We start from the raw sequence: 22,934 nt of genomic DNA on the forward strand, positions 1-22,934 counted from the left end.
ATTCTGCTCATCTCAAGTTGTGGGATTGGTTCGGTAACACCTTTTAATCAGGATATGGCCTATTAAACTTGGATTTGTTATAGCCTATTGGCAAAAGTCGAAGATTCATTTGCGTAAATTTTCTACTAAATTCCGTAGGATTTACACTGTTAAGCATTCACAACGAGAGAGAGAGAGAGAGAGAGAGAGAGAGCATCATGCACAATAGAACCAAATTATCTGTATAACACCCAGACAATTGTCACAAAAATAGACTAATGAGTCCCATAGTGTTCAGTAAATGTGGATCCTAAGAGCAATACAAGGCTCCTTCATATGAAACAGACAAAAGAAAGAAAAAAAAAGAAAAGTAATTTGCAATTTTACATAGTTTCAAGATGTAACAATAGATCAAGGTAAGAGTTCCCAGTGCCGGTAATCAATAATGCTTGCTCCATTTCCAAGAGCAAAATGAAGAAAACAAAAAGAGTGGGGCAAAATATTATTTGGTTCAGGTTGTCAAAAGTAGAAGGCAATTCAATGAATCCATAGAAACAGCACACTTTCTCACCATCTTTCTCTTGACCTTGCCCTGCCAAACAACAAGAGCCAATACATTATATGCATTTTGAGGCATTCACAACCAAACCTTAGTTCCAAAAGTACCGTAATATGCTGACTTCGAAGGGAAAAATTTAAGGTAAACAAGTGGAGAATACATACATTGCAAAGCATAACAGATCAAGTTTCTTCCTTAAACAGGTTAACTTCCTCCCTATGACTGTAAAAAGGAAAGAGAAGAAACGCATTATCCTCACCTGCCCATGTCTCTGTTCCCCAGAAATCCTCTTTCCCTGCCACCTTGAAATGACCTTCTGTCATCAAAAGGCCTTGTCCACGCATCTCCTTTGCCATGTGAGTGAGGCCTATCGATGAATTCCGTACTTCTAGAATCTTCAAATGACCCAGATTGAGAAGGTGTCCTGTCAAGAAAGCTACCAGCCCTGCCTGCTCCAGACCCAGGCCGGCCTGCCCCAGACCCAGGCCTGCCTGCCCCAGACCCAGGTCTATCGATGGCCTTCTGACCAAAGCGAACTTTGTCATCCAAATCGTGGATCAGTGTCTCCAATTCCCTTTCCTTCTGAAGTACTATATCGCGTAGACTTGCCTGGTCACCACCAGACTCTTGCCCAGTTTCGCTGTTCGTTTTATCTGGAGATTCTTTCTCAAGTTCCTTCTTTAGATGATCAATTTCTTCCTTTAACTTCCTTTCCTCTTCTGTTTCGAGTCTGCACAAACGGCTAAGGGATCAAGAACAAAGCTTCCATAGGACAAACACAGGTCACATATAAGCACCACCAAATTTAGAAACCAAAGAAGATTGAAAATAAATAGTTTGCCTACTGCTTAGGAGACAAATTACTTGAGTTTATTGGTCAGGTTTCATATGCCACGAACATTTTGCAATGCTAAATTACATGCTACTGGAAAATGTAATCCAATCAACATACTTGGATAAAGGTAATTCATAGACCTGCCACTTGAACTTTTCCACATCTTTAGTACTAGAAAAACCACTCTCCAGAAACACACTTATTTTTTCACACCAACATGCCAATAAGTTGGCCTCAGATAAGTCAAACAAATACATGAGTTGATGATGTGTCCATCATTATCAACTTTGAATATTAAATAAGTGAACTCACAAGTATCTTGTGACAATATGAAACTCATTCACCAAAGAAAAAGAAACCAGGCTGTATCAGCATAACATCCAGACAACCCCAATTATACTATTACAATGACATAAGAAGTCAAAAGGCATACATACTCTCTGCATAGTTGTCTGTAATGGATATCTACTCCACCACAGAGGGGACACACAAACACACAATAATAGGACAAAAATGTAGCCTTATGTATGTGCCAAAAGAGGAGGTACTAACCCAAACATAATCTAATTGTTTCAATTGTACACTAATCTAATTATTTCGATATACCCTTTTCATTCAAAACATAAACTCAATATACATGACCCAAAGTGGGCAAACAGTACTAACCAATTTTTTGCATGCACTTGTAGTTGTTGGGAATAATTCCAGCAGTATTCTCCCAATTATTAACTAGTAAGACAGCTTATGGCAAGTGAGACGGGACTATAAAAAAAACAAAAACAAAACGAAAAAAGCCATACAAAGTAACAAATGAAGTCAAACATAGAGAAAAATATGTCTCAAAGCACTATGAAGAAAAGAATATCGCTTACTACAGCAAAACAACATATTGAATGTATCCTTGACCAATGAGCACAAAGATAGAGCTAGACATTCAAAAATCAGATTTTAAAATCCCATGGGGCATGCTTGGAACAGTCCTCATGATATCATATAACATTTTCTCTTTTAGTGTTAGCAAAGCACTAATCACCGGATAGGTTCCCCATTACATTTGAAGAAATCATAGATTAGACAAATAATTTCAGATCAATTACAGATGAGTAAATACTAAGCATGAACACTTGGGCAACTTTTAATAGGAAAATAAGGATCAAGCCACCAGACAAATACAAACCATTACTGCTGAATATAATTGGCAAACAAGCAGATTAAAAGGTATGCAAAACGGACCTGTCAACACTGAGATGCTCCAACTCGAGATCCATCTTCCGCCAATCTTTACCTCGCTCCTCCAGCAAAACTTCCCTTGGCTTGGCATCACCAAATGGGTTCACTTTGGGCCGCGGCTTCACCACATTCTCACTCCCATGCAGCCCAGGACCTTCAGACCGACTTGACTGAGAACTGGAAGGCCTGCTTGAGTGCGCGCTCGTTGGCCGACTCGTCTTCTTGGCGTCAATTTCCGAGTCCAACTTCTTCCAATCCAACCCCTTCTCGGCCAAAATCTCCTCTCTAGGTCGAGCTGCCCCGAACGGGCTGGGCTTATTGGTCTTCACAACCTGCACTGACTCATTCACGCCCAACTCGCCTTTTGGAGGATCCAAAACCAATCTGGGTCGCTCTCTCTCAACGCCGTCCGCCTCGCGTCCGCCTCTCGCCCAGCGATCGGGCTCCGGCCCCGAATCACGAAATCCAGACCCAAATGTGGATGTTCTTGCAGGAGCAGGCTTCTTCCCAACAGCCCAGTTATCAACCTCGTCTGCCCTAGACCAGGGTCCGCCAACACCCACACCGGCACCGGCACCTCCACCGCCACCGCCACCGAGCGAGCCATACCGGTTCTGCCGACCTGAATCTGAAGAAGGAAGAGACTTCTTGGTCAATGCCCAATTGTCAACCTCGTCTGCCCTCGACGGTTGATCGAAATCTGAAACCCTAGAAGGGGGACCCCTTCGGTCGTCATCGAATCCACCGTAGGATCTTCTGCCACCACCGCCCCACGACCCTTCCGCGTCGTCACGGTCCCTTCCCCGACCCGGATTCGAACCGGAGCGGCCGTACGAGGAAAACCCACCGCCGAGGCGACCAAACTGCATTTCGTCTGCAGAGCGCTCTTTGGGGCCGGTAGGGAGGCGCATCATCTCTTCAGGAGTGAGGCCGACCCGACTTGAGGCGGCGGGCCCGGAGGCGGAGAAAGAGCCCCCCATGTTGAACTCGGAGAGGGTCATCTTCTTCTTCTTGGGCTTTGTGTTCGCGGCTTCCTTGAGGCTCGGGAAGCTCTGGGACTCAGCTTGGGCAGCCTCCGCGAGCTCCTCCGCTTCGGCTCGCTCAGAGTCGGCGGCCCAGGCGCCGATACCACCCCAGGGTTTGGCCATCTTCGACGGTTTGCGAGATCTGAGAACGCAGTTGGAAATGAAGAGAAAATATGACCAGAAATGTTTGAAATAATAAAAAGAAACGAAGGCGAAAAAAGAGTAGTTATAATTTTTTTAGTTTTTTGAAAAAGAAAAGGATGTGAGCTGTGAGCTGGGGCTCCGTTAATGGAGCCGGAGCTCCGAGAACATGCGAAGAAGAGGGAAGGGCAACAGTTGGCTTGAGAGAAGGAGTGTGCGCGTGTGTGGGATGTAAGAGTTTTTTAAATGTTTTTTTTCTTGTGATTTTGTTTTGTGGGTGTGGCGAGATGAGCCAGAAGAAAAACAAAGTGTAATCAGCTACGTGTACGTGGGGTGTTTTGAGAGTTTGATTGGGAGCGTTGGTGAAGCAAGCTAACTTGAGCCGTTGATTTTATGGGTCCGGCCTGAGTTGTGGGCCCTCTGGCAAGTTGGAGTGTTGGGGTGTGTGCGAGATTTGTAGAGCTTGTGGTGTGGCTCACCTTGAGCAACCCGCTGCTTTTTGACATGTTGGTAGTTGACGGTTGTGATACTCTTTAAATTCATATTTTCTTTTTCTTTTTTCTTTTTTCTTTTTTCTTTTTTGCGGGGAAGCTAAATTTCGTAAGCGGCACACTTTCTTTTCCTGATCAACTGAGCTAAGTTTCGTAAATTCGTACTTTAAAAAAGAAAACAATTCTGTTTCAATGCGATCTTTTCATTTCATGTTTGATTGGTTTGGCCGAATCCCATCTGTGCCATGGAAAGCAAAGTGTAAAGGTACTTTTGTTTGTGAATTGATTGCTTTTCAAGTGGGAGATTCATGTTTTCTTCTTGTGCTCATGTAATGAAGAAAAGAAAGGGAATGAAAAAATAATTTTAAAAAAAGGACAAATACCAAAACACCCCTAAATTTGGGAACGAATGGAATGTGCCTCAATATTCAACTTCATCAAATGCCCCTTTGTACCATGCTAACTGATTTCGATAGGGTTTGGCAAAAGACATCTTCAATCCTTCTCTCTCTTTGAAGCACACAAAGCATACTAGTTGCAAATCAAGCTTGGATTTTCCATGCAGCCTTCCTAAGGCCAGGTTCTGTGCATCCTGACCTGACCAACCAAGTACCAACCATTTTAACTGTTTGATTTAGAAATCAATAGCCAAACAGAAAGAAGAAAAGAAAGGTTGGGCTTCGTCGTCGTGGATGCAATCTTTAGAAAACTCCAGCACCAATGGGACTCTCCTAGCCTTGTGCTTCCCTAGAACTTGCTGTGGAGCTGTGCTGTTCTCCTCCCTCCGGAATCTGGTGGTCACTGCTTCCTCTCAACAAGGACAAGACCTGAGAATTCACCATTGTTAATAGAAACTATGATGCTTCTACAACTAGTCAGAGCTTCGATTGGAGGATCGAAAATGATGTACCTGTACAGCAACTTACTTTGTTAGAGTCTATGCTTATAACTCCGTCAGTGAAGCCTGTTTGAAATCCAAGCTATCAGTGGACGTCATGCGTCCCTGGAAGAAGTTGCCTCAGTTTGTTTCTCTGCTTTGTCTGTCCTGTCTTTCTTTGGATTTTACTTGGTGGAGAAGAGAAAGAATAGGAGGCTTTCATAGGACTATTGGATTTATTGATGTGATGAAGGGTGGAAAAATTGGTGCTGAATAGTTACGGAATTTGATTTCAAGTAAATATGTGCAGAAAGGCTGCTACAGGCACAGCAATATAAAATCGCAGAGCTCACTTTCATCTTCTACTAATAACAGATTTCAAAAGAAACAAGGCACAATGATAGATGGAGAAATTTCAGAAACATTACATGTTAGCACTGCACATATCTTTCTGCTCAACTATCTGCCGCTTCACTCTGCTTTTGCTGGCTGACCAACTAATTTCACATTTCTTATCACACACAATCTTACCATATCCTTTAATGTTCTTGACAATATTTATTTTTTTCACAATCTACCCAGAGAGACTCAAGGCCAGAAGAAAACATCCATTTCACAATTTCAAGCATCCATATTTCCACACAACTGGTTGGATCCTGAGTATTACATAAACAATTTTGCACACATAATATACAAAAATAATACATCTGTACTTACATGTACTGCTGTTGTTACATAAAACAATCACATAATATAGCTTTTTCTATACAGAATCCTTTTTTGCTCACAGTAATTTTCTTCTTTGGAACAACAAGCATTATTCCACTAAACTGATTCCTACATATTCCCTTATTTTTAAAACCCACTTCCCCGCGGGTCCCACTATAAAATCAATAATTTTTTTTCCCCTTCTTTTGGAATAACAATCATTATTCCACAACTCTGGAGATACTGAATCACCCCTTCATAATTTTAGCTCAAAATCTTGATGAGCCCAGAAAAATAACCAAGTGGCAAAACAATTGATTTCTATTGGGAAATAGGGCCAGATTTTTCCAATTTCATTCTCTTCAAGTTCTGGTAGACTAGTATAAAGAAAAGAAGAAAATAGTGAAAATGGCTTAACCGCTAACCTCATTGGCGGACGCAAGCAGAGAAGGCAAAGCCTCCAACGGCCGCTTCCCCTCTCGCTCCACAACCAAAGCTTGAGTCTTTCTCTGCATCGCCAACAACACGTTGTGCCACGTGTTCACTCTCGAATTCACCTTTCCGTACACCCCCACATTCACGTCCTCCAAATCTCGCGTCTTGACCTCCAAAACCTCCGCCGCCTCCGCGCCGTCCAGCATCCAAATCAGGCACGAGCAGAAGCCCTTAGAGATCTCCGAGTCGCTGTCGGCTCGGAACCTCATCCTCCCCAACTCGTCCATCTCGGCCTCGACCCAGACCTGAGTCGAGCAGCCCGGGACTCGGCTCTCCGGCTTCCGAGTCGACTCGTTGTACGGAGGCAGTCTCGCCGCGTAGTGTAATAGTCGCTTCACGCGGTCTATCGGCTCGGCCAGAGACCTAAATTCCAAAACGAGTCGTTTTAGCTTGTCCGCAACCAGCTCCGCGGCCTTCGAAGGCGGAGCCTCCGTCGCCTCCAAGCAAGAAGCCAGCGCGGTCGGGTTTCGAATACCGCGATTCTGGGTGCATTTTATGGATTTTGATAAGAAATTCCTGCCGTTTTGTCGTTTGTCGAGTTTCAATTGGACGTGTCTAGGGTTGTGAGCTTGGCGTTTTGATGACGATTCAGTGGAGGCGGCAGGAGAGGGATTGAAATAAAGAAGTGTTGTTGGTATTGTGGTGGAGTTCATGGTTTGGATGGAGAGAAAGTGAAGGAAAGTGGAAAAGAAAGGCCGGGAAATGTCAGAGACAGAGAGAGGAGCGTGGAGGTAGTTAAGGTGAGGTATATCGAGCAAGTAAATTGGAGATCCTTAAATTGCGCACCGTCTTCCCTCCTTGTCTGCCGCAGAAGTTTCAAACAGAAGAAAAATAAAAATAGAAGAAGCTTCTGCCTGAAGAGAAAGACGAGAGTCGAGAGGAGGCGCCAAATATTTATAAGGTGTCTCCCGTATCTTACAATTTTTTTTTTTTAAATTGGATTTACTTTGTTGATTATTTGGGCCTCCTCCATCCCATTTATTTTTAGTAAATTTAGGTTTTAGTTATAAAAAAAAAAATTATTTTTGAGAAAAGTTAAATTTTTTTCAAAAAAGACAGAAAAACTTCTCAACTTTCAAATCAAAGACATGCAAATGTAAAAGATTTCTTACGAAATCCAAAAGTAAATAAGGATAATTTTGTCCATTTTGACTTCTTTTAAAAAATTTCCCTCTTCTTTAACCTTTTCCAAAGTTTCTCTTTATTTTTACCTTAAAACAAAAGTCAACTTTTTATTAAAAAAAAAAATTACAACTGAAACGTTTGTTCCTTCCGTTTGCGGCATTTCAAACTCTTTGACTCTCAACATGATTATATTTATTATATTTTAAAAGTATAAAATATTAACCATATCGTCTACTTATATTAATATATATGAACGAATGATATAATATAATTATATTTTAATATTATATAATAATTTCTGCTCAAATGCAATATTGTCTTTCTCAATCATTGATCATTATCGTCGTCGACTGTGTGGTTGAAAATTTGCAATTAAAGTAACCAACATGCCAAAAATGTCAAGCATGAGTCAAAGATTGGACTTTTAGTTTTAGGCAATAAAGAAGAAAAAGAGAGAACGTTAAACAAAAGTCGTCACCTAAAAAATATCATCTATAATGTCAGACTCACCCTAATGTTTATTTTTCAACAAAGAAACAGAAGCGGAAATAGCAAAAATTATTATGTATTATTCATGACATATTTACTTATTTAAAATGAATATTGTAATTATTATGATTCTTGAATTTGAAGATAACTATTCTAAACTCTCAATTCTATTCTTTATAATTTTCAGATAAATAACCTGTTAAATACCAAATACCAAAGAATACAAACGATTGAATTGACGGAAAAAACAAAAAAGAAGGAGAAACAAACAAATCAATCTTCTACGTCCCACCTCGATAGAGTAGGGACGATGATCTCCACTGACCATTCTGTATTGGTATTGACCAAATCAGAGATTCAGAGAATAAACTCATGGTCATGGTGGGTTAATAATACTAAATACTAGCAGCCTAGCACACTGAAAAATAAACTAATTTTACAGCCTTGTGACTTGTGTGCTCACGTAGCCCAATCAATTAGGAGAATAAATAAATATTGCTCAAAGAAAGATGGGAAATGGTGGCACAACCCCATCTTTCTTCCTTTAATTATATATCATGCTTTAACCTTTGTTCATCCACTAGCAATTCATGATTATCTTTGCCCCATTCGAGTTGGATTTCGAGCCTTTGTATTTAGAGGCGGTATATTTATCTCATATTTTGTTGAATCTAATAATTTAAATTTTAAATATATCAAACTTTGAGATAAGAATTTGTTTTAATAACCGACGTTAACCATTAACATAGACGCCGTAATGCCTTTTGCTAGTGGGTGTTGGCAATTCACGATCCAAAATCTAATATAATTGAATAAAATCGATGACTTCAAATAAGAGAGAGAGAGAGAGAGAGAGAGAGAGAGAGAGAGAGGGTGTGGTAGTGGTGGGGAGGAAGGTCTGGCTTGGGAAACAGAGTTAGCGTCAGTATAACTCTCAGTTTTTCAAAAAAGAAATCCTTAACTCAAAGCTTGATGATATAACATGTTTGAGGATTAAATTATTATAATAATCTAAATTTAACGAATTGCGAGTAAATATACGGCATCTACATTTAGCATCAGTACATTTACACACGAGTAAGTTGATGAAATTTAATAATTCACGTGAGCATAATTGTATTATTACTAAAACTCATCATTTGCTTTCTTATTATATGTTATTCAATACCTTTAAGATAAAATAAAATAAAAATGAAAATTCTCATCGCATTAACCAACCCCTACTGCCAGCCAATTTCGTTGCTCCTCACTCTCTTTTCCTCTCTCACACACACGGACCTTCCTCACTAGTTGGAAGGCACATCTAATATTTTCAATTACAATACTTGAGGTTGTGGCAAATTAACTTTCATCACGACAGGACTATGAATGGCGCAAGGGGAGAGAGAGGGGTTAGTGGCGGAGGTCATTGGAAAGCACCTGGGTTGGAATGCTTGCTGATACATTTATTTTTCATTTATTTATGTTATATTTCAAAGATATTAGATACACATAAATTATAATACTATAAGGAGTCGTTTGATACGATAGATTGGACTAAATTCTGGGACTATTTTGGATTAGTTCGAATTGACCTAAGTTGTATTAAGTACTGAGCTACGTTTGTTGTTGCGTTAAACTAAAGAGCCGGATTGTAAAAATAATAAAGACCAATATTTCGTGCTATATCATACTAAAAAAATAATTATTTTATTAATCTGTCTCTCTTTTTCTGTTTTCCATTTTTTTTTTGGTAGCGTTTTCTTTCTTTCTCCCTTTTATTTATTCTTCTCACTCTCTCAATTTTCTTTTTGTTCTCGTTTTTTTTTTTTTTCTTCCTCTTTCATTCAAAAATAATTTTTTTTCTTCTGTCTCGAAAGCTCCTACCTACCTTTCTTTTTCCACTCTGACAAAAAAAACTCTATTTTTCCATTCAAAAACACTTTTTTTTCATTTATCTCTCGAACAACCCTATTTCCCTGGTTCATAAAAAATAAGGAAGCTTGCTTCCCTAGCCTCCCTAGTTTTGATTTAGGGTCTTTCAACTAGCCTTTGGGCTAGCTGGATCTGCTTCCCCATCCCTTTCAACTGTTGGAGGCCTTTATTGGCAGAGACTTGCTAGATGACAGAGCCAACTCATTGATTTGATCTCTCTCTGTTTCTTGAACGCCACCAGGAAAGCTCTTCTTCCTTCCCTTTCAATTTGGCCAATGGTTTTATCATATTATTGGATATTGAACTTTTTGGTTTTGTTGGTTTCCTAAGTTCATGTCTATATATCAATCTGCCTTTTGACTAGCCCAAACTTGGAGCGGCAACTAGAGTTAATTGAGAGACTCATCAGCAAATTTCGATTGGGTCTGTGGTGGTGGGGTTTTTATTCAAGCCAAGGGTCGGATAGCGCGCTCGCCATTTTACGAACCACATTTTGGCCTCGCTGTATTAGACAAGCAAGTCCGGGGGTTTTTCCCTTACAATCCAGTCAAAATTGCTGACGTAGACTGATTAAAATTGCCAAATGCAGAGGCTCATGATGCCTATGGGACTAGGACAAGCAGCTTACACTAGACATGATATCATCCAAAACAAGGAAGGAAAATGGACGACACGTCGTATAAGGTCAAACCCATAATCTTATTATCTTTTTTTCTTCTTCTCATTAATTGTTAAAGGCAGGCTATGGAACAGAAATATCATTGCAGGACCTTTTGCCTTCCTTGAGGACTACTACATATCACACAGGTTACAGCATGAGCCACTCCCTTTTCCCTTTTACTAGTAGAAAAAGAAAGAAGATGAAGGACAATAGGCAGAACGACAGCCCCAAAATGCTTTGGTTTATACTGACTGCACTCTAAGTGCACTGCAGGACAATTACTGCAGCCCCGTGCGGTATGACAGAAAATGAAATTGTCTGGCCTATAATCCCTAGGTCTTGTCCGCTCCATGCTTCTGTGCCTTTGCAGGAACCTCCACTCAATTTTGTACCAGGAAGTTCCTTGGCCAAGTCTGATTTTTGTGCGGTTATAGTAGCCCAATCTTCGTTCAGATTGAAAAAGGCAACATATATTTGTCCTGCAATTGCAGAAACAGAAGTAGAATTGAGAAATCTGCACTTACATTGAAAAGATAAAGAAGAGAGAGTTGAGGGAATCGAGGAAAAACCTTTTTGTCCAGTTGCAATCCAGGAGCGAACTCCTTGAGAATTGGCTTGAGCTGAACAGGTGATCAACTTGAAAGTTAAAACCATGATATAAATCATAATTTCAAGATTCACTAAAGAATCAATCTACAAAAGGGGCACACTCAGATTCTAATTTCTTACCTTCAACAGAATTTATTGTTGCACATAGCCCAGAATAACTGTTCACCAAGGTTCCATTGGAGTTCAACTCCCACATCTGGTAGGATTAAAAAATGTCATTTACATTTTATTTAGCTGGGTCTGTTTTTTTTTTTCTTTTTGGTTGTAAAAAGAAAAAACAGAGCTTAAAACAGGATGTTAAAGAAAAAAGTGCATTCTCAGGGAGAACATAGATGTGGTTAAGTTGTGATGACTTGGAATTGTATGCCCAAGTCTACAAACAAACAGGTCAGATCATACACCAGATAAATACTGGCAAAAAGTCATTCCTCCGTGGAATAATATGCTCCATACAACTCTCTATTGTGTATGCAAGATATCCTTATTCATATGTCAGATTATGCTTTCAGATTAAACTCTCAATGGTGTATGCAAGATATCACTTCTGTATACTATAGATCTATGAATAAGGACTGGAAATACCTGGTTCGCGTCCCATCTACAAGGTGAAAAGAACCCTCTCTTAAGCTCCTTCGAAGTAAGCTTTCGTTTAGGGGAAGCATGCAAGCAAAGGTCCATTTTGTCACTTGCTAATAAATTGACCTTCCCCTGATATTTCTGTTTGTCAAGTATGTCTTCATCTCTATATAGGCATTGAAATCAGAATTATCACATTTGTAAAAGTGCAAGTAACCATAGTAAGATCAATACAAATGGATTAGGGAAAGATAAAGAAATATTACAATGCCAAAAGAGATTCTCTCTTGTTTAGGCAAAAAGGTGCCCGACGTTTGCTCCTTGAGTTTTCCTTCCAGCAGATGTGTTCAGGATCTTGGTCAACAGCTTGAATAGACCAACCCATTGCTTTCACATCTGCACAGGTAGTGAGACCAAGAACATGTGTGTCTGAGCTTCTTGCATCTGTCAGATGTCTTCTTGCTTGCCAGGTGTGTACCAGATCATCATTTTTAAAAGCCCTTGCACTCAAATTACTTGAAACGTATGGAAACTGTAAATGCAACAAAAGAAGATTTTATGTTGCTACTAGGACCAAAGTTTACTCTTAGGATTTTATGAATTAAATATTCAACATACCTCCTTATTATTTGAGCTAAAAGAATTTATCTCCAGCAAGGTTGGATTTGTGATGAGACCGTATGTGGTATCATCCAGCTTTCTCACATCTCCTCCAAACATGAGAGGAGATTTGGCCATAGACCACAAAGTCATCTGTTAAAATAAATGCGCTAGGTCAAGAAGATTGCTCAGCTAATTGAAAAGGACATAAACACTCACTTCTCCTTATGTAAGCACCTGTGTTCTTTGCTCCCTTAAACCGAGGTTAGTATATCTGTGTGGACCATCATTTGAACCTAATATTTTCAACACACGAAACATAAATTATAGTTCTCATCCATCAACTGTAGAACTTGAATTTAAACAGTTCAAACTAATAAGGTGCATTTATGAACTTCTAAAGTTGCCAGGACATAAATAGCGCTGCCATGCTTATGATGGACAACCTCGTTCCTACTTCTAGATATTGAACTGACACAGTTTTGGAACTCCAATGCATTGTGATGACAACCCATTATCAGGCATAGATCAATCGAGCTCATTCCTCTGTCTAAAGAATATTGAAAAGAAAATATTCATTGCCATAAAAAGGAAAGAAAAATGCAAGTCCTATTACCTGCATTGCTAAGCCATCCCAGGGGTAGCATATCTAAGTCAGGCCATGACTTCCCCAGTAAGCCGTTTGCTCCTATCATATTAGCAGCAGCAAAATCCCTGATATGGAATTGAATTGTGTTATACGATGACATTCAGTAAAAACACAGAATATAAAAAATAGTTGAATTTAACTGAATGAAACCCTGTACTAAAATGACAACAGGTTTCTCACCTGGAAACATCAAAATGAGCTAAAACATCTCCCCATGAATCCCAATCATCTCCAGTTATACGGTACATGTTAACTAACCCACTTATATCCTTGGCCATTGTAGGAGTTGCTCTGGTTCCAGGAGATAGAGAATACAGTATAGGACGGTCAAGTTGCTTCAGAACCTGGGCAAGTATGCATTATTTATGAAGTATAAGCACCCACTCTCCACCACAATATTGCTGAAGTTACTAGTGTGAGCGTAAGTGTGTGTGTGTGTGTGTGACAGAGAGAGAGGGGGATAGAGGAGGGGAGCAGCTTTATACCTCTGACACAAAGATTATTTCGGGTACATCTATGTCTTCACCAAACACACAGTCATTTTTCACTGCAAGGGGTGTTGGTAGAGAAGCAACCAATAACAGAGTTAGCAAGGGATAAAGTGCGGACTTGGCTGCCAATATCAGGGGAAATATCCCAATGATATGTTGGCTGTCAATAACTAATGCAATCATAATACTGTATCAAGCACGGTAATTGCTATTAATCACAGTCAGCTTACCAAAATCAACACCCCATTCAGCATACTGCTGATAGAGTGACCTCAAGAAGGCCTTTCCAGCACCCAATTCGGTATTCACACTCATGAAACCATTATTCATCCATGCACAAGTTCTTTCCTTGATCCCGATATCTTGTGCAGTCCATTTTCTTCCAGACTCTTCATAAGCAGTCCCCTGATAAGGAACAACAACAAAAGCTCAAGTGCTGAGTACCAGGTCTTTAACTTCTGCCATTACATCAGTTGTGCTTTTGAAGATAAAAAATCTCATGCTGTGTGTGCTTTCTGATTCTTTGTTAAAGATAAACTACATTATGTGATGCATCCTCCAAAGCATCTAATGATGATGAAAATGAGAGCCATGGTGGGATCCTAGGATGAAGGCTTCAGTGCAATTAGTTGATTATTGAGTTGTGGTGGCATTAAGTAGAAATACCTTGGCGGTGTCCAAGATAGGAGTATTTGCATTTACTGCCTGTGTACTTATTCCTCTCATAACATGAATCCCAAATTTCAAACCCAGGCTATGTACTTTTGCTGCCACTTCAGTGAACCCTTTCCCACCTTTGGAGGAAGGCCACCTATCTGGGTCAGGTATCGGCCTCCCCCATTCATCAATTACATCAAACCCAAGAGAATCGACGTAAGCACCTGGAACTTTTCTCCTATACCACAGGTAATCCACAACAGCGTACTGCATTGAAGTGAAAAAGAATTACACTAAAACACTCACATACATATAAATTAATGCAGAAAATCAAATTGTTGTCATCTTCCATGAATACCTCATATCCATGAGGAAGAAGCTGCTTAGATATGATGTCGGAACTTTGCAAGAACTCTTCCTCCGAAATAGTCCAGATAAAAGAGTCATATGAGTTCCAACCTCTGGGTGGGGTGCTAGCATGGTCTTGTGATGATACCCTGAAATCAGTAATCATTTGCACACATAATTCACATCACGAAACCAAAAAATGTTGAGATAATCAACTAAGATGTATCATCACTATCAAGAAATGCTAAGACCAGTTAGTAACAGTAAATCACGAGTTCTGATTAGGCAAAACAGTTTGTAATAGTATTAACAATGCCAGAGATTCTAGCACCAAAAAGAAAATTCAAAAAAGAAAAGAAAGAAAAACCACATAGATAACATGTACAAAACACAGAGCATTCCCAGTTACATGAAATTTGCAGATAAAGTTTTGTAAATTGGGTATTACGCCCCTTGACAAGGTCGAGGGGAACAAGCATTTGAGCTCAGAAACCCAAAATACACAAGCTTTTAGGCTGCAGAAGACCACAAAATGTATATTGTATGAATAAACAAATGTACCACATGCAATTAACAATTCTGAAGTGGAATCTCATGGAAACAATTAAACAAATATTGGGTTAATGAAGAAAATGATGATGCTTATGTTCAACAGTCAATACAGAGCCAAACTCAGTCGCAAGTGATGATTGACAAAGCGAAGAAGAAGACGATGATGAAGATAAGGTTACCTCTGGCTGAGAAGGCCGAGGCAGAAACAGAGAAAGCTGAAGAGGAAGAGGAACTTCATTCCTGAAGGATGAAGCTAGCCGAGCAGAGCTCTGAGAGTCTTGGGAATTCAATCAGATCAGACCATACGGTGAAGAATCAAATAATGGGCAATGAAGTTAACGGTGACACTAAAAACAGGTTACTGGCTAAGCTTGATTTGTCTTAGCTTAGGCCATTTTCTTTTATAACCACTTTTTTGGTCTCATATGGAAATACAAAAATGCCATTTAAAAACAAAATTTCGTTTTTTAGGATATTTTTTTATATATTTATTGTTGTACCTTTTGCGCAATGTGGTAGATAATGCTATTAAATATATTTGATAATATTTTCTATATTTTTTTGGGTGCTAATTTGAACTTTCGATTCTATCTTTTTTATGATACTGTTGTTGGTGGGTACCAAATGCCAAATCTAGGAGATGTTTATTTCGATTTTACTTTTCTTTTTTTCTTTTTTTTTTTGATAAAAAGAAATTTTATGTAGATCGATATTTTGTCTTTAGTCCTGTTTTTCTGTTGATTCGGACGAGGTAATTCAAGTTAATGTTCTTGTTTACGTCGGATAGAGAAACAAGTACTTTCACCTATCTGTAATAATAAACACGACACAATTATTAATCGAATCAAATTTCTCAACCCAGCCAGCACATGAATTTGATTGTTGAATATTTCAAATCATGTCATTATCAGTTAAACGGGTTGACTTAAAACACAGATTCTTTTAATCGTATTAATTGGGTGGAGATGATCTTACGCGTTATGCTAATCCAATGAGAATCATATTTTTTGGTTTGGCTTAAATCCAGATCCAAGAATTTAAAATATTAGGATAAAAGAAAAATTAGGTATTAGACATAAAAATCTTTACTAATGAGGATTTGATACCTAGAGTATTTCTATTTTGTTTTTGATACATAGGAATCAAATTTTGTTTTGAATTTGACCAAAGAGGAGGCTCAGATTCGTTGAACCTGTCTAAATTATAAAGGTAAAATACATTTTTACCTTTTTTATTTAAAAGCCTTCCAAAATCAGATTTCACCGTTTCTTTCTCGAGAATTTCTCCGATTTCTAACTTTTCATTTTAGTTTGATAGAATTATGAAAATTACAGAAATTGAGTGTTTTTTTTTTCTTCTCTTTTCCGAAATGTGATTTCAGAGAGGGCATAGTTACATGGATCAAAAAGAGTATAGGACTTAGTATTCAAAATGTGACCACATTGGATGAGGCGTAACACATTTTGACTTCTGAAAATAAAGTCGTTTTGGGCTACCTGAATTATTTGATGGTATGCTTATTGCGTTTTCATTATGTTTCTCCTCTTATGCCTTTTTTTGGGTTTACATTATGAAATCTGAAGTTCTTTGATTTTATGATTGTTATGGTAATGCTTGGGTTGGCCATGTAATTTTATAGCAGTAATTAGAGTGCAAAGTTTCGTATAAGCTTGTGGTGAGAGTTTTGAAATTTGGTCTAGAAACGGTGATAATCTTAAATTAGAAAGTTAGTCAAGGCAGCGGGCTTTTAATTGACGCTATAGAGTTTTGCTCGGTAATTGCACATTAACATGGAAGTACCTGAATTTATCAAGGCATGTTTGGTTGTCAAATGCAAACTGAATCAGAGATCTGTTGAATCTAATAGAACATAATTTAGAATAGGAATTTAAAAATAGGTGATTCATGAAGCATAAAAAATACTCAATTTTTTGCTTTATTCAATAGCTATTTTAATCTGTCTCCGATATATTGTTACTCATTGTCATCATGCCTTCTCCTTATGATAACAGGGTCCTGAGAGTGACGAGCTTGCTGCTGCTTCAAGACTTGAAGATGATGTCAACTTTTACTAAACAGTGGATCCTAAGGTGGCAAAATTTTTCCATCTTGACCCTGAAGTTAAACGACCTGCTTTGATCCTGCTTAAGAAGGAGGCTGAGAAACTGAGTTATTTCGGTTAGTCTCTTTTTTATTATCAGAGTGGGTGAGATGTCTCAATTTGATTGTTTTGTGTTCCTTTACTCTATCCTCAGTTTCTCATTTCTGCAGATGGTAAATTTGAGAAGTCTGCAATTGCCGAGTGTGTCTTTGCGAACAAGCTTCCTTTAGTCATCACATTTCTGTTTCCGTTCTAAAATTAATTTTTGTTTTTGTTGCTGTTTTTGTTTTTGTTTTTGTTTTTTTTAATACATAATTGATATCTACACTGTATTTTTGTTGCAGTTTCTGTTTTTATTTGTAATTTTTTCAAGCATATGTGTTGAAATGTTTTTTTTTTTATAAAAATTTTAAAAACTGTTGATTGTTTATATAAATATTGTATAACTGAATAAATATTTTAAAATCAAGTTTGGTATAGTGGTTTGTGAGTGAACCCTCCTATTTTGAGGATCAATGTTCGAGTCCCTTCAATGATACAAAATCTTGTTTTTTTTGGTCCCCTGCAGATGGCGGCAGGCCGGCGATGGGCTGTGGCAGGTGCGCGGCGGTGGCTAGCCAGCAGTGATAGTTGGCCGGATGTGGACATGTGACATAGTATACTTGCCTTAGATGGAGTGGCATTATGTATAATGTTGATATTTTTTAATGATATTATTGTAAAATTAGGTACTGCATTTTGGTCCTTTTTTTTTTTTTTGGTCAGAGTCGCTGGAAAATTTTAAGTAAATTTAGGTTTTAGCCACAAAAAAACTTTCACTTTTGGAAAAAGCTTAAGACAGAAAAACCTCTCAACTTTCAAATCAAAGACATGCAAATGTAAAGGATTCCTTAGGAAATCCAAAAATAAATAAGGGCATTTTTGTCCATTTTGGCTTCTTTAAAAAATTTCTCTCTCCTTCGACCTTTTCCAAAGTCTCCCAAAATTTTATTAGAAACGAATAGAAAGGTTTACATTGGCTGCAAGAATATTAAAGAGCCATTCAGTGCCAACATAATCTCAAATATGAGAACCCCCTATCTAGAAACAAAATGAGCTACCGCGTGTGCAACCCGATTACAACACCGGGGTGCAAACACAAAGATCACTCATGCAAACTGAGACAACAGCTGCTATATGTCGAAGACAATCCCTTCAAGGTCAGCATCCCCTGCAACCCGTCCGTTGAGTATTGGGATACCTCTTTGGACATCAATTACATTTTGGTCTTTGCCCTTGTGCTAATTAGATGAAATTGTATTCCTATCTTTTAAATTGGTGAACTATATTGTGTTTTAAAATGGTGAACTATATTGTTTTTTAAAAGTAAAGCTCTAAAAAGATAAACTAAATACAGTAACTGGGTTGGGCTGCTAGGTGCTAAAAGAACGGTGCCCATCAATCACTATATGAACCTCTATCTCTGAATAATTCGAGCAGCAATCATTACATGAAAACCATCTTTCACGTTTCTCTAATAATTTACACAATTATGATGAAACATGGAAAACTATCTGACATTCATGACAAAACCGCAAAAAGCTTGATGTATGCCCTAATTTTTCCTCCTTAATTGTCTTGATCACACCGTGCAACGTTCTTTTGAGCCTTTTGGGGCAGAAGAAGTTTACAGTTTCATCTCACAGGTATATGTTCTCCGAGCTTTTGGAGAAGAAGCTCCTCAATAATCAGTGTTAAGTTTTTCAATCAGATATCCTTGTTCAAGCTTTGCACATGCAAGGGGTCAGGGGGTTCTCCCACAGGTCATAGTTAGGGAAGGTCTCTTCTGGTAATCCAGTTCGTGTTTCGTGGGTGACAACAACGTCTTCGGCAAAGGTTGCCCATCCCAAGTAAGGGTCCCCAAAAGATTTTGACATAAGCCCCTTGTCTGGTTTTATGGATTTAAGACGATGACCCATATACCTGCGTGCCCCTATGATCAGTTTAGCAAAGTTGCCTCCATGGGTCATCACAAATACATCAGACTTCAAGCAAACCAGGAAGTCAAGCGCTGCCAAGCTAGTCACATGCTTCCTGAAATTATCCAACTCCTGCTTAGTTGCCAACTCCTCTTTCGTTACCTGTTATGAACAGTCAAAATGAACCTATCCGTCAAGTGGGGGAAACAAGGATTTAAAGTGAAGAAGTGTCCATATGATCCACCAAGATTCAGCTTTCAAATGATTAATAGTTATCTGAAGTAACCTCAGCTAGAATTATTACAAACCGGAATTTCTAAAATCAACATGTCATTCAGGTAAATATTCTAAATAATGGAAATGGTATAATGTTTTAAGATATAATTTACTTAACAGTTCAAAATTAATGAGCCACCTTCACGACATAAGATCAGTCAGTAAGCTATGTTAGAATAAATTAGAAGTTCATACCAGATTTGGGAACATGTTCCTCAGTGGTGCCATCCTGTTGTGCCCACCATAGACCTGTCCGGAAGCAACATAAATTTGAGTCTCCTTGGGATAGCCCATTGCTCGAAGAATCACAGCCACTTCCCCAGGCTCAAGGGGACATCTCCCTTCCTTCCGCTTCTGCAGGGCTAGTTGCCATAGATGGGTACCATTCTGCATACCAAAATCGCCACCAAAAGAAAAGAAGAAACAAAATAAGACTAATATTCTTTTAAGATTCTCACTGCGTAAAGTTGATCTAGATTATTTACCTTGTACCGTCTTGGCCATTCTTTTTCTCTGTATTTTGCCATTAGAGCTTTCTCTTCCCTTGTGCCCACAAAATCACAGAAGGATAGACCTACCATCCCTTTCTCAAACCTAAGATGAAGAGCCCTGCTAAGTGTGGAACTGTTAGTGAGGTTGAAAAGAATCCTGAAAGGGTTAAGCTCACTTTCCTAATGCCAATGTTACATACATATAAGGATTGGAGCTGCCAGTGCGGTTTCTCATCCTTGATGCTAATAAATCAGCCATCTGCTCTATTTCAGGAAGAAACTTAAGAGCATGATAGTTCACCCTGCACCTTAGCCTGTTGATTTCTTGAGGGACATTGTCATACCTGAAACCAGATTTTTAGCTTGATATACGTTGTTGACCATTTGTCAGCAGCTTAAACCTTTTTTATCCAGCAGTTTTCTAACAGATACAACCACTTGTAAGTTTAGGGCAGCACACAGCACACCTATATATCAAATTCATGACTTACCCCAGTCGATCAACAAAAGGCTTTAGGGCCATTATCTTCTTCTCCTTGATTCGAGGCAGAACATTGTCGATGTAAAATTGTGCCGGTGCATACTTCGGAATGTTCTTTACTGTCCGTCTAAAGAAAAAAATTCCACAAATCATTGCGAGTTGCACCAACAATCCAAATGTTTTCCCTAAATTGGAGGGAGAGAGGGAGAGAGGGAGAGAAGGAGAGAGGGAGAGACATAAAGACAGAGAGAGCGAACTTAACCTTATACTTGAAAATAGCTCAGTTTTGTCTGTAAACCACTCAGGAATATCACGAACAATTCGTACATCATCCTTCAGGTAATCAATGAAATGATCAACATCAAAGATATCTTCAAATTTCCTGCACATATTGTCATATTTTAATGAAGAATTGCAAGCATAAGAGATCCCAACACAGTACCATATGGAGCAATTTCAAATGGTCATATTTTTCAGTGATCCTAAAAAGGGTAAAAGATTTATAGATACATTATGTGTGCATACAAGCTACTTCTGTTCCTATTAAGTTGACAAGGGAGATTAATCCAAATTTTCAAGATTTGTAACAGAAGATCATTAACATGAATAACGATATTCTCTCTTCTTTTTTTCTTCTTTTTTGCACATACACTGTGTTTAAAACATTACACTATTGTGACAGTAAGTATAAAAATAATGGTAAATCTCACGTTTGATCTTTCCAAATCTGATCCTGCTTCAGCACTGGCAAAATAAGGGTAGCATTCATTATTTTGGCCACAGCCACTGCATTGCATATCTGCATGAAATAATATACACAATGGTAAATATGTGTACATACATGGCTGACCACTTCACATACAATGATAAGGTACAATCATCCACTTCTCAAAGGGTGAACTTAATAAAACCCAGTTAAAAAACAATATCTCATACTAATATGCGAATTACCAACCAGACTAGTGCATTTCTCCACCATTATCACTCAATTAAAATAAGTTCAGATTGCTATATATATTTGTTTGTAAACCATGGGAAATCAATGGGATCCACAAGGCCGATAAAGTATATAAATGAGCAATTTGTGTGTAAACAGAGAAATTCAGCCAAGCTACATTGGTAAAGCAAAGACCAGTAAAGCTCTTCTGGCCACAAAGAGAGCAGAGCAAATACAATGAGCTTACAGCCACAGCAAGAGAGACAAGCTAATAAAAAAGGAGAACACGTGACTGCCACATCAGCAGACAAGCTGTTGCCAATTTCAGCAAGCCATCCAGCATGGACACCAAGCTGGCAAACATATTATGGTTGAAGTTGTAACAGATTAAGCTGTTACGGCTAACAATTGTGACTAATCTGTAACAGTCTATAGCCATCACTTAGCTAACAGGCTTAGCTGGCTTTCTGGCAAATCCTTAGGAGCGTTGGCTATATATTTGAGAAAATGGATACTGTACTTTCTCTTGAAGGTTCTTGAAGTTTTCTTTCACTTGTCCATTCTTATAATGTGCACAAGTTGGTGAAAAAATTAAGGAATAGACTTTCTAAATCAGATTACAAGTAAACAGAGCAGAACATACCGCAATTCTTTGCTGATTTAGACCCCCCTCTGCATGGATAAATATGTACCCAGTTGTTTCATTTTCAGGTGGAAGATCTGAATAGAGCAAGAACGATTCTAAATTTAGAAAAGAAACTCAAACACGGAAATAGAATCTAGAACTTGACATAGTAAACAGATCTAGATTACAAGGGAGCAGCAACAGCAACTCACAACAACATTGTAGTTAGATTTCTAAAGCAGTAAAAGAGGAGCTCAGCTTACCTGAAAACCCACCAAGTCGACGCTCAGCACAGGGCTTCCAAGATGTGGTTGCTGAATAAGGATTCTCCCAAAGTGAAGGCGCTTCCTTGACCTGAAATTTCAACAATCTCACAATTTCATTACAGACATTTCAACGTTGACCTAACACACAGCTTCAGAAACTTACATGAGGACAGTGAAGAGTGATGCCATCTTTTTTACACAAGTAAGGAGCATTCTGCAATAAAATTCAACAAAAAATGAAAGCAATTAACAAACATAAAAATCCAGAGCTCCAAGAAAATCTGATCTTATCCTAATTTCCAGACACCAGAAATCCAAACAAGAAAAAGCACAAAAAGAACCAATACCACTCGTTTCACGATTGCCAAAATCGACACTAAGCCAAGGAGGGCAACGACAATGACCACGACGAGTGAGATCCTAGAGCTGTTAGCGTCGTCGCCAATGGACGGACAGATGGATTGGAAATGGGAGAAGAAGGGACGGTCACGATCTTTGTAGGGGTGGCGACCGCGACCGTCGTCGTCGTCTACGGGTTGAGTGTCCGATATCAAAGGAGAGGAGTCTTCATCTCGCTTCATTGGAGAAGAAGTGCCTCGAGCCCCCATCGAGATGGAGTGCCTGAGCTCAGCCATGGCTCGCTTCGGACTGTAAGTCATGGCTTTTGAGGATTTTTCTGGCTTTGGTATTGTTAAAGGTGGAGTGAGGAGGTAAAGCCAAAGGCGATTTATTTTCGTAAATAAAATTAAAAAATGAAAAAACAACAATTTACTTTTGGTCTATATAGT

General features: G+C 38.8%; 4 protein-coding genes across 5 annotated transcripts; all 4 read right to left on the reverse strand.

Annotated features, from left to right (window-relative positions):
* On the reverse strand, positions 199–6,248 carry LOC18791049 (eukaryotic translation initiation factor 4B2). Of its 2 annotated transcripts, none has more exons than XR_002273062.1 (4): positions 5,187–6,248; positions 2,607–5,087; positions 703–1,268; positions 199–571 (listed from the first exon to the last, which is right to left on the reverse strand). XR_002273062.1 is itself a non-coding variant. In XM_007225720.2 (4 exons), the coding sequence occupies exons 2-4, from the start codon at positions 3,749–3,751 to the stop codon at positions 547–549; spliced, it is 1,641 nt and encodes a 546-aa protein (XP_007225782.1). In that variant the 5' UTR covers positions 3,752–5,087; positions 5,187–6,245; the 3' UTR covers positions 199–546. The 2 variants fall into 2 exon arrangements, 1 of the variants encoding a protein (XP_007225782.1); XM_007225720.2 differs by having other exon boundaries at positions 798–1,268; positions 5,187–6,245.
* LOC18792152 (sufE-like protein 2, chloroplastic) lies at positions 6,259–6,993 on the reverse strand. The gene has a single exon (XM_007227220.2). The coding sequence runs from the start codon at positions 6,991–6,993 to the stop codon at positions 6,259–6,261; it is 735 nt and encodes a 244-aa protein (XP_007227282.2).
* LOC18793624 lies at positions 10,549–15,416 on the reverse strand. The gene is made up of 14 exons (XM_007223205.2): positions 15,191–15,416; positions 14,470–14,608; positions 14,121–14,378; positions 13,685–13,859; positions 13,449–13,510; positions 13,144–13,307; positions 12,931–13,028; positions 12,552–12,610; positions 12,333–12,467; positions 11,981–12,246; positions 11,721–11,880; positions 11,259–11,334; positions 11,099–11,149; positions 10,549–11,008 (listed from the first exon to the last, which is right to left on the reverse strand). Exons 1-14 carry the CDS (start codon positions 15,247–15,249, stop codon positions 10,788–10,790), a joined length of 1,923 nt encoding a protein of 640 aa, XP_007223267.2. The 5' UTR covers positions 15,250–15,416; the 3' UTR covers positions 10,549–10,787.
* LOC18789710 (uncharacterized protein At1g04910) lies at positions 18,530–22,888 on the reverse strand. Its single transcript, XM_007222852.2, has 11 exons — positions 22,494–22,888; positions 22,310–22,360; positions 22,144–22,234; positions 21,899–21,975; positions 21,029–21,117; positions 20,581–20,700; positions 20,329–20,445; positions 20,038–20,181; positions 19,832–19,955; positions 19,542–19,733; positions 18,530–19,232 (listed from the first exon to the last, which is right to left on the reverse strand). The coding sequence occupies exons 1-11, from the start codon at positions 22,803–22,805 to the stop codon at positions 18,873–18,875; spliced, it is 1,677 nt and encodes a 558-aa protein (XP_007222914.1). The 5' UTR covers positions 22,806–22,888; the 3' UTR covers positions 18,530–18,872.

The sequence above is a fragment of the Prunus persica genome, chromosome G1 (genome assembly GCF_000346465.2).
Source record: "Prunus persica cultivar Lovell chromosome G1, Prunus_persica_NCBIv2, whole genome shotgun sequence".
Classification (NCBI taxonomy): domain Eukaryota; kingdom Viridiplantae; phylum Streptophyta; class Magnoliopsida; order Rosales; family Rosaceae; genus Prunus; species Prunus persica.

Bases quoted from the DNA above. Each gene is read 5' to 3' on its own strand.
- LOC18791049 (XM_007225720.2), bottom strand. From the start codon at position 3,751: ATGGCCAAACCCTGGGGTGGTATCGGCGCCTGGGCCGCCGACTCTGAG. The intron at 1,269-2,606 runs GTCCGTTTTGCA...CCGTTTGTGCAG, and splicing joins GAGCATCTCAGTGTTGACAG to ACTCGAAACAGAAGAGGAAA. The intron at 572-797 runs GTGAGGATAATG...GTTGTTTGGCAG, and splicing joins GGGAACAGAGACATGGGCAG to GGCAAGGTCAAGAGAAAGAT.
- LOC18793624 (XM_007223205.2), bottom strand. From the start codon at position 15,249: ATGAAGTTCCTCTTCCTCTTCAGCTTTCTCTGTTTCTGCCTCGGCCTT. The intron at 12,247-12,332 runs GTATGTTGAATA...TTGCATTTACAG, and splicing joins TTAGCTCAAATAATAAGGAG to TTTCCATACGTTTCAAGTAA. The intron at 11,009-11,098 runs GTTTTTCCTCGA...CTGCAATTGCAG, and splicing joins GATTGCAACTGGACAAAAAG to GACAAATATATGTTGCCTTT.
- LOC18789710 (XM_007222852.2), bottom strand. From the start codon at position 22,805: ATGACTTACAGTCCGAAGCGAGCCATGGCTGAGCTCAGGCACTCCATC. The intron at 22,235-22,309 runs GTAAGTTTCTGA...TTGAAATTTCAG, and splicing joins TCACTCTTCACTGTCCTCAT to GTCAAGGAAGCGCCTTCACT. The intron at 19,956-20,037 runs GTATGTAACATT...CACACTTAGCAG, and splicing joins GGCAGCTCCAATCCTTATAT to GGCTCTTCATCTTAGGTTTG.
- LOC18792152 (XM_007227220.2), bottom strand. From the start codon at position 6,993: ATGAACTCCACCACAATACCAACAACACTTCTTTATTTCAATCCCTCT.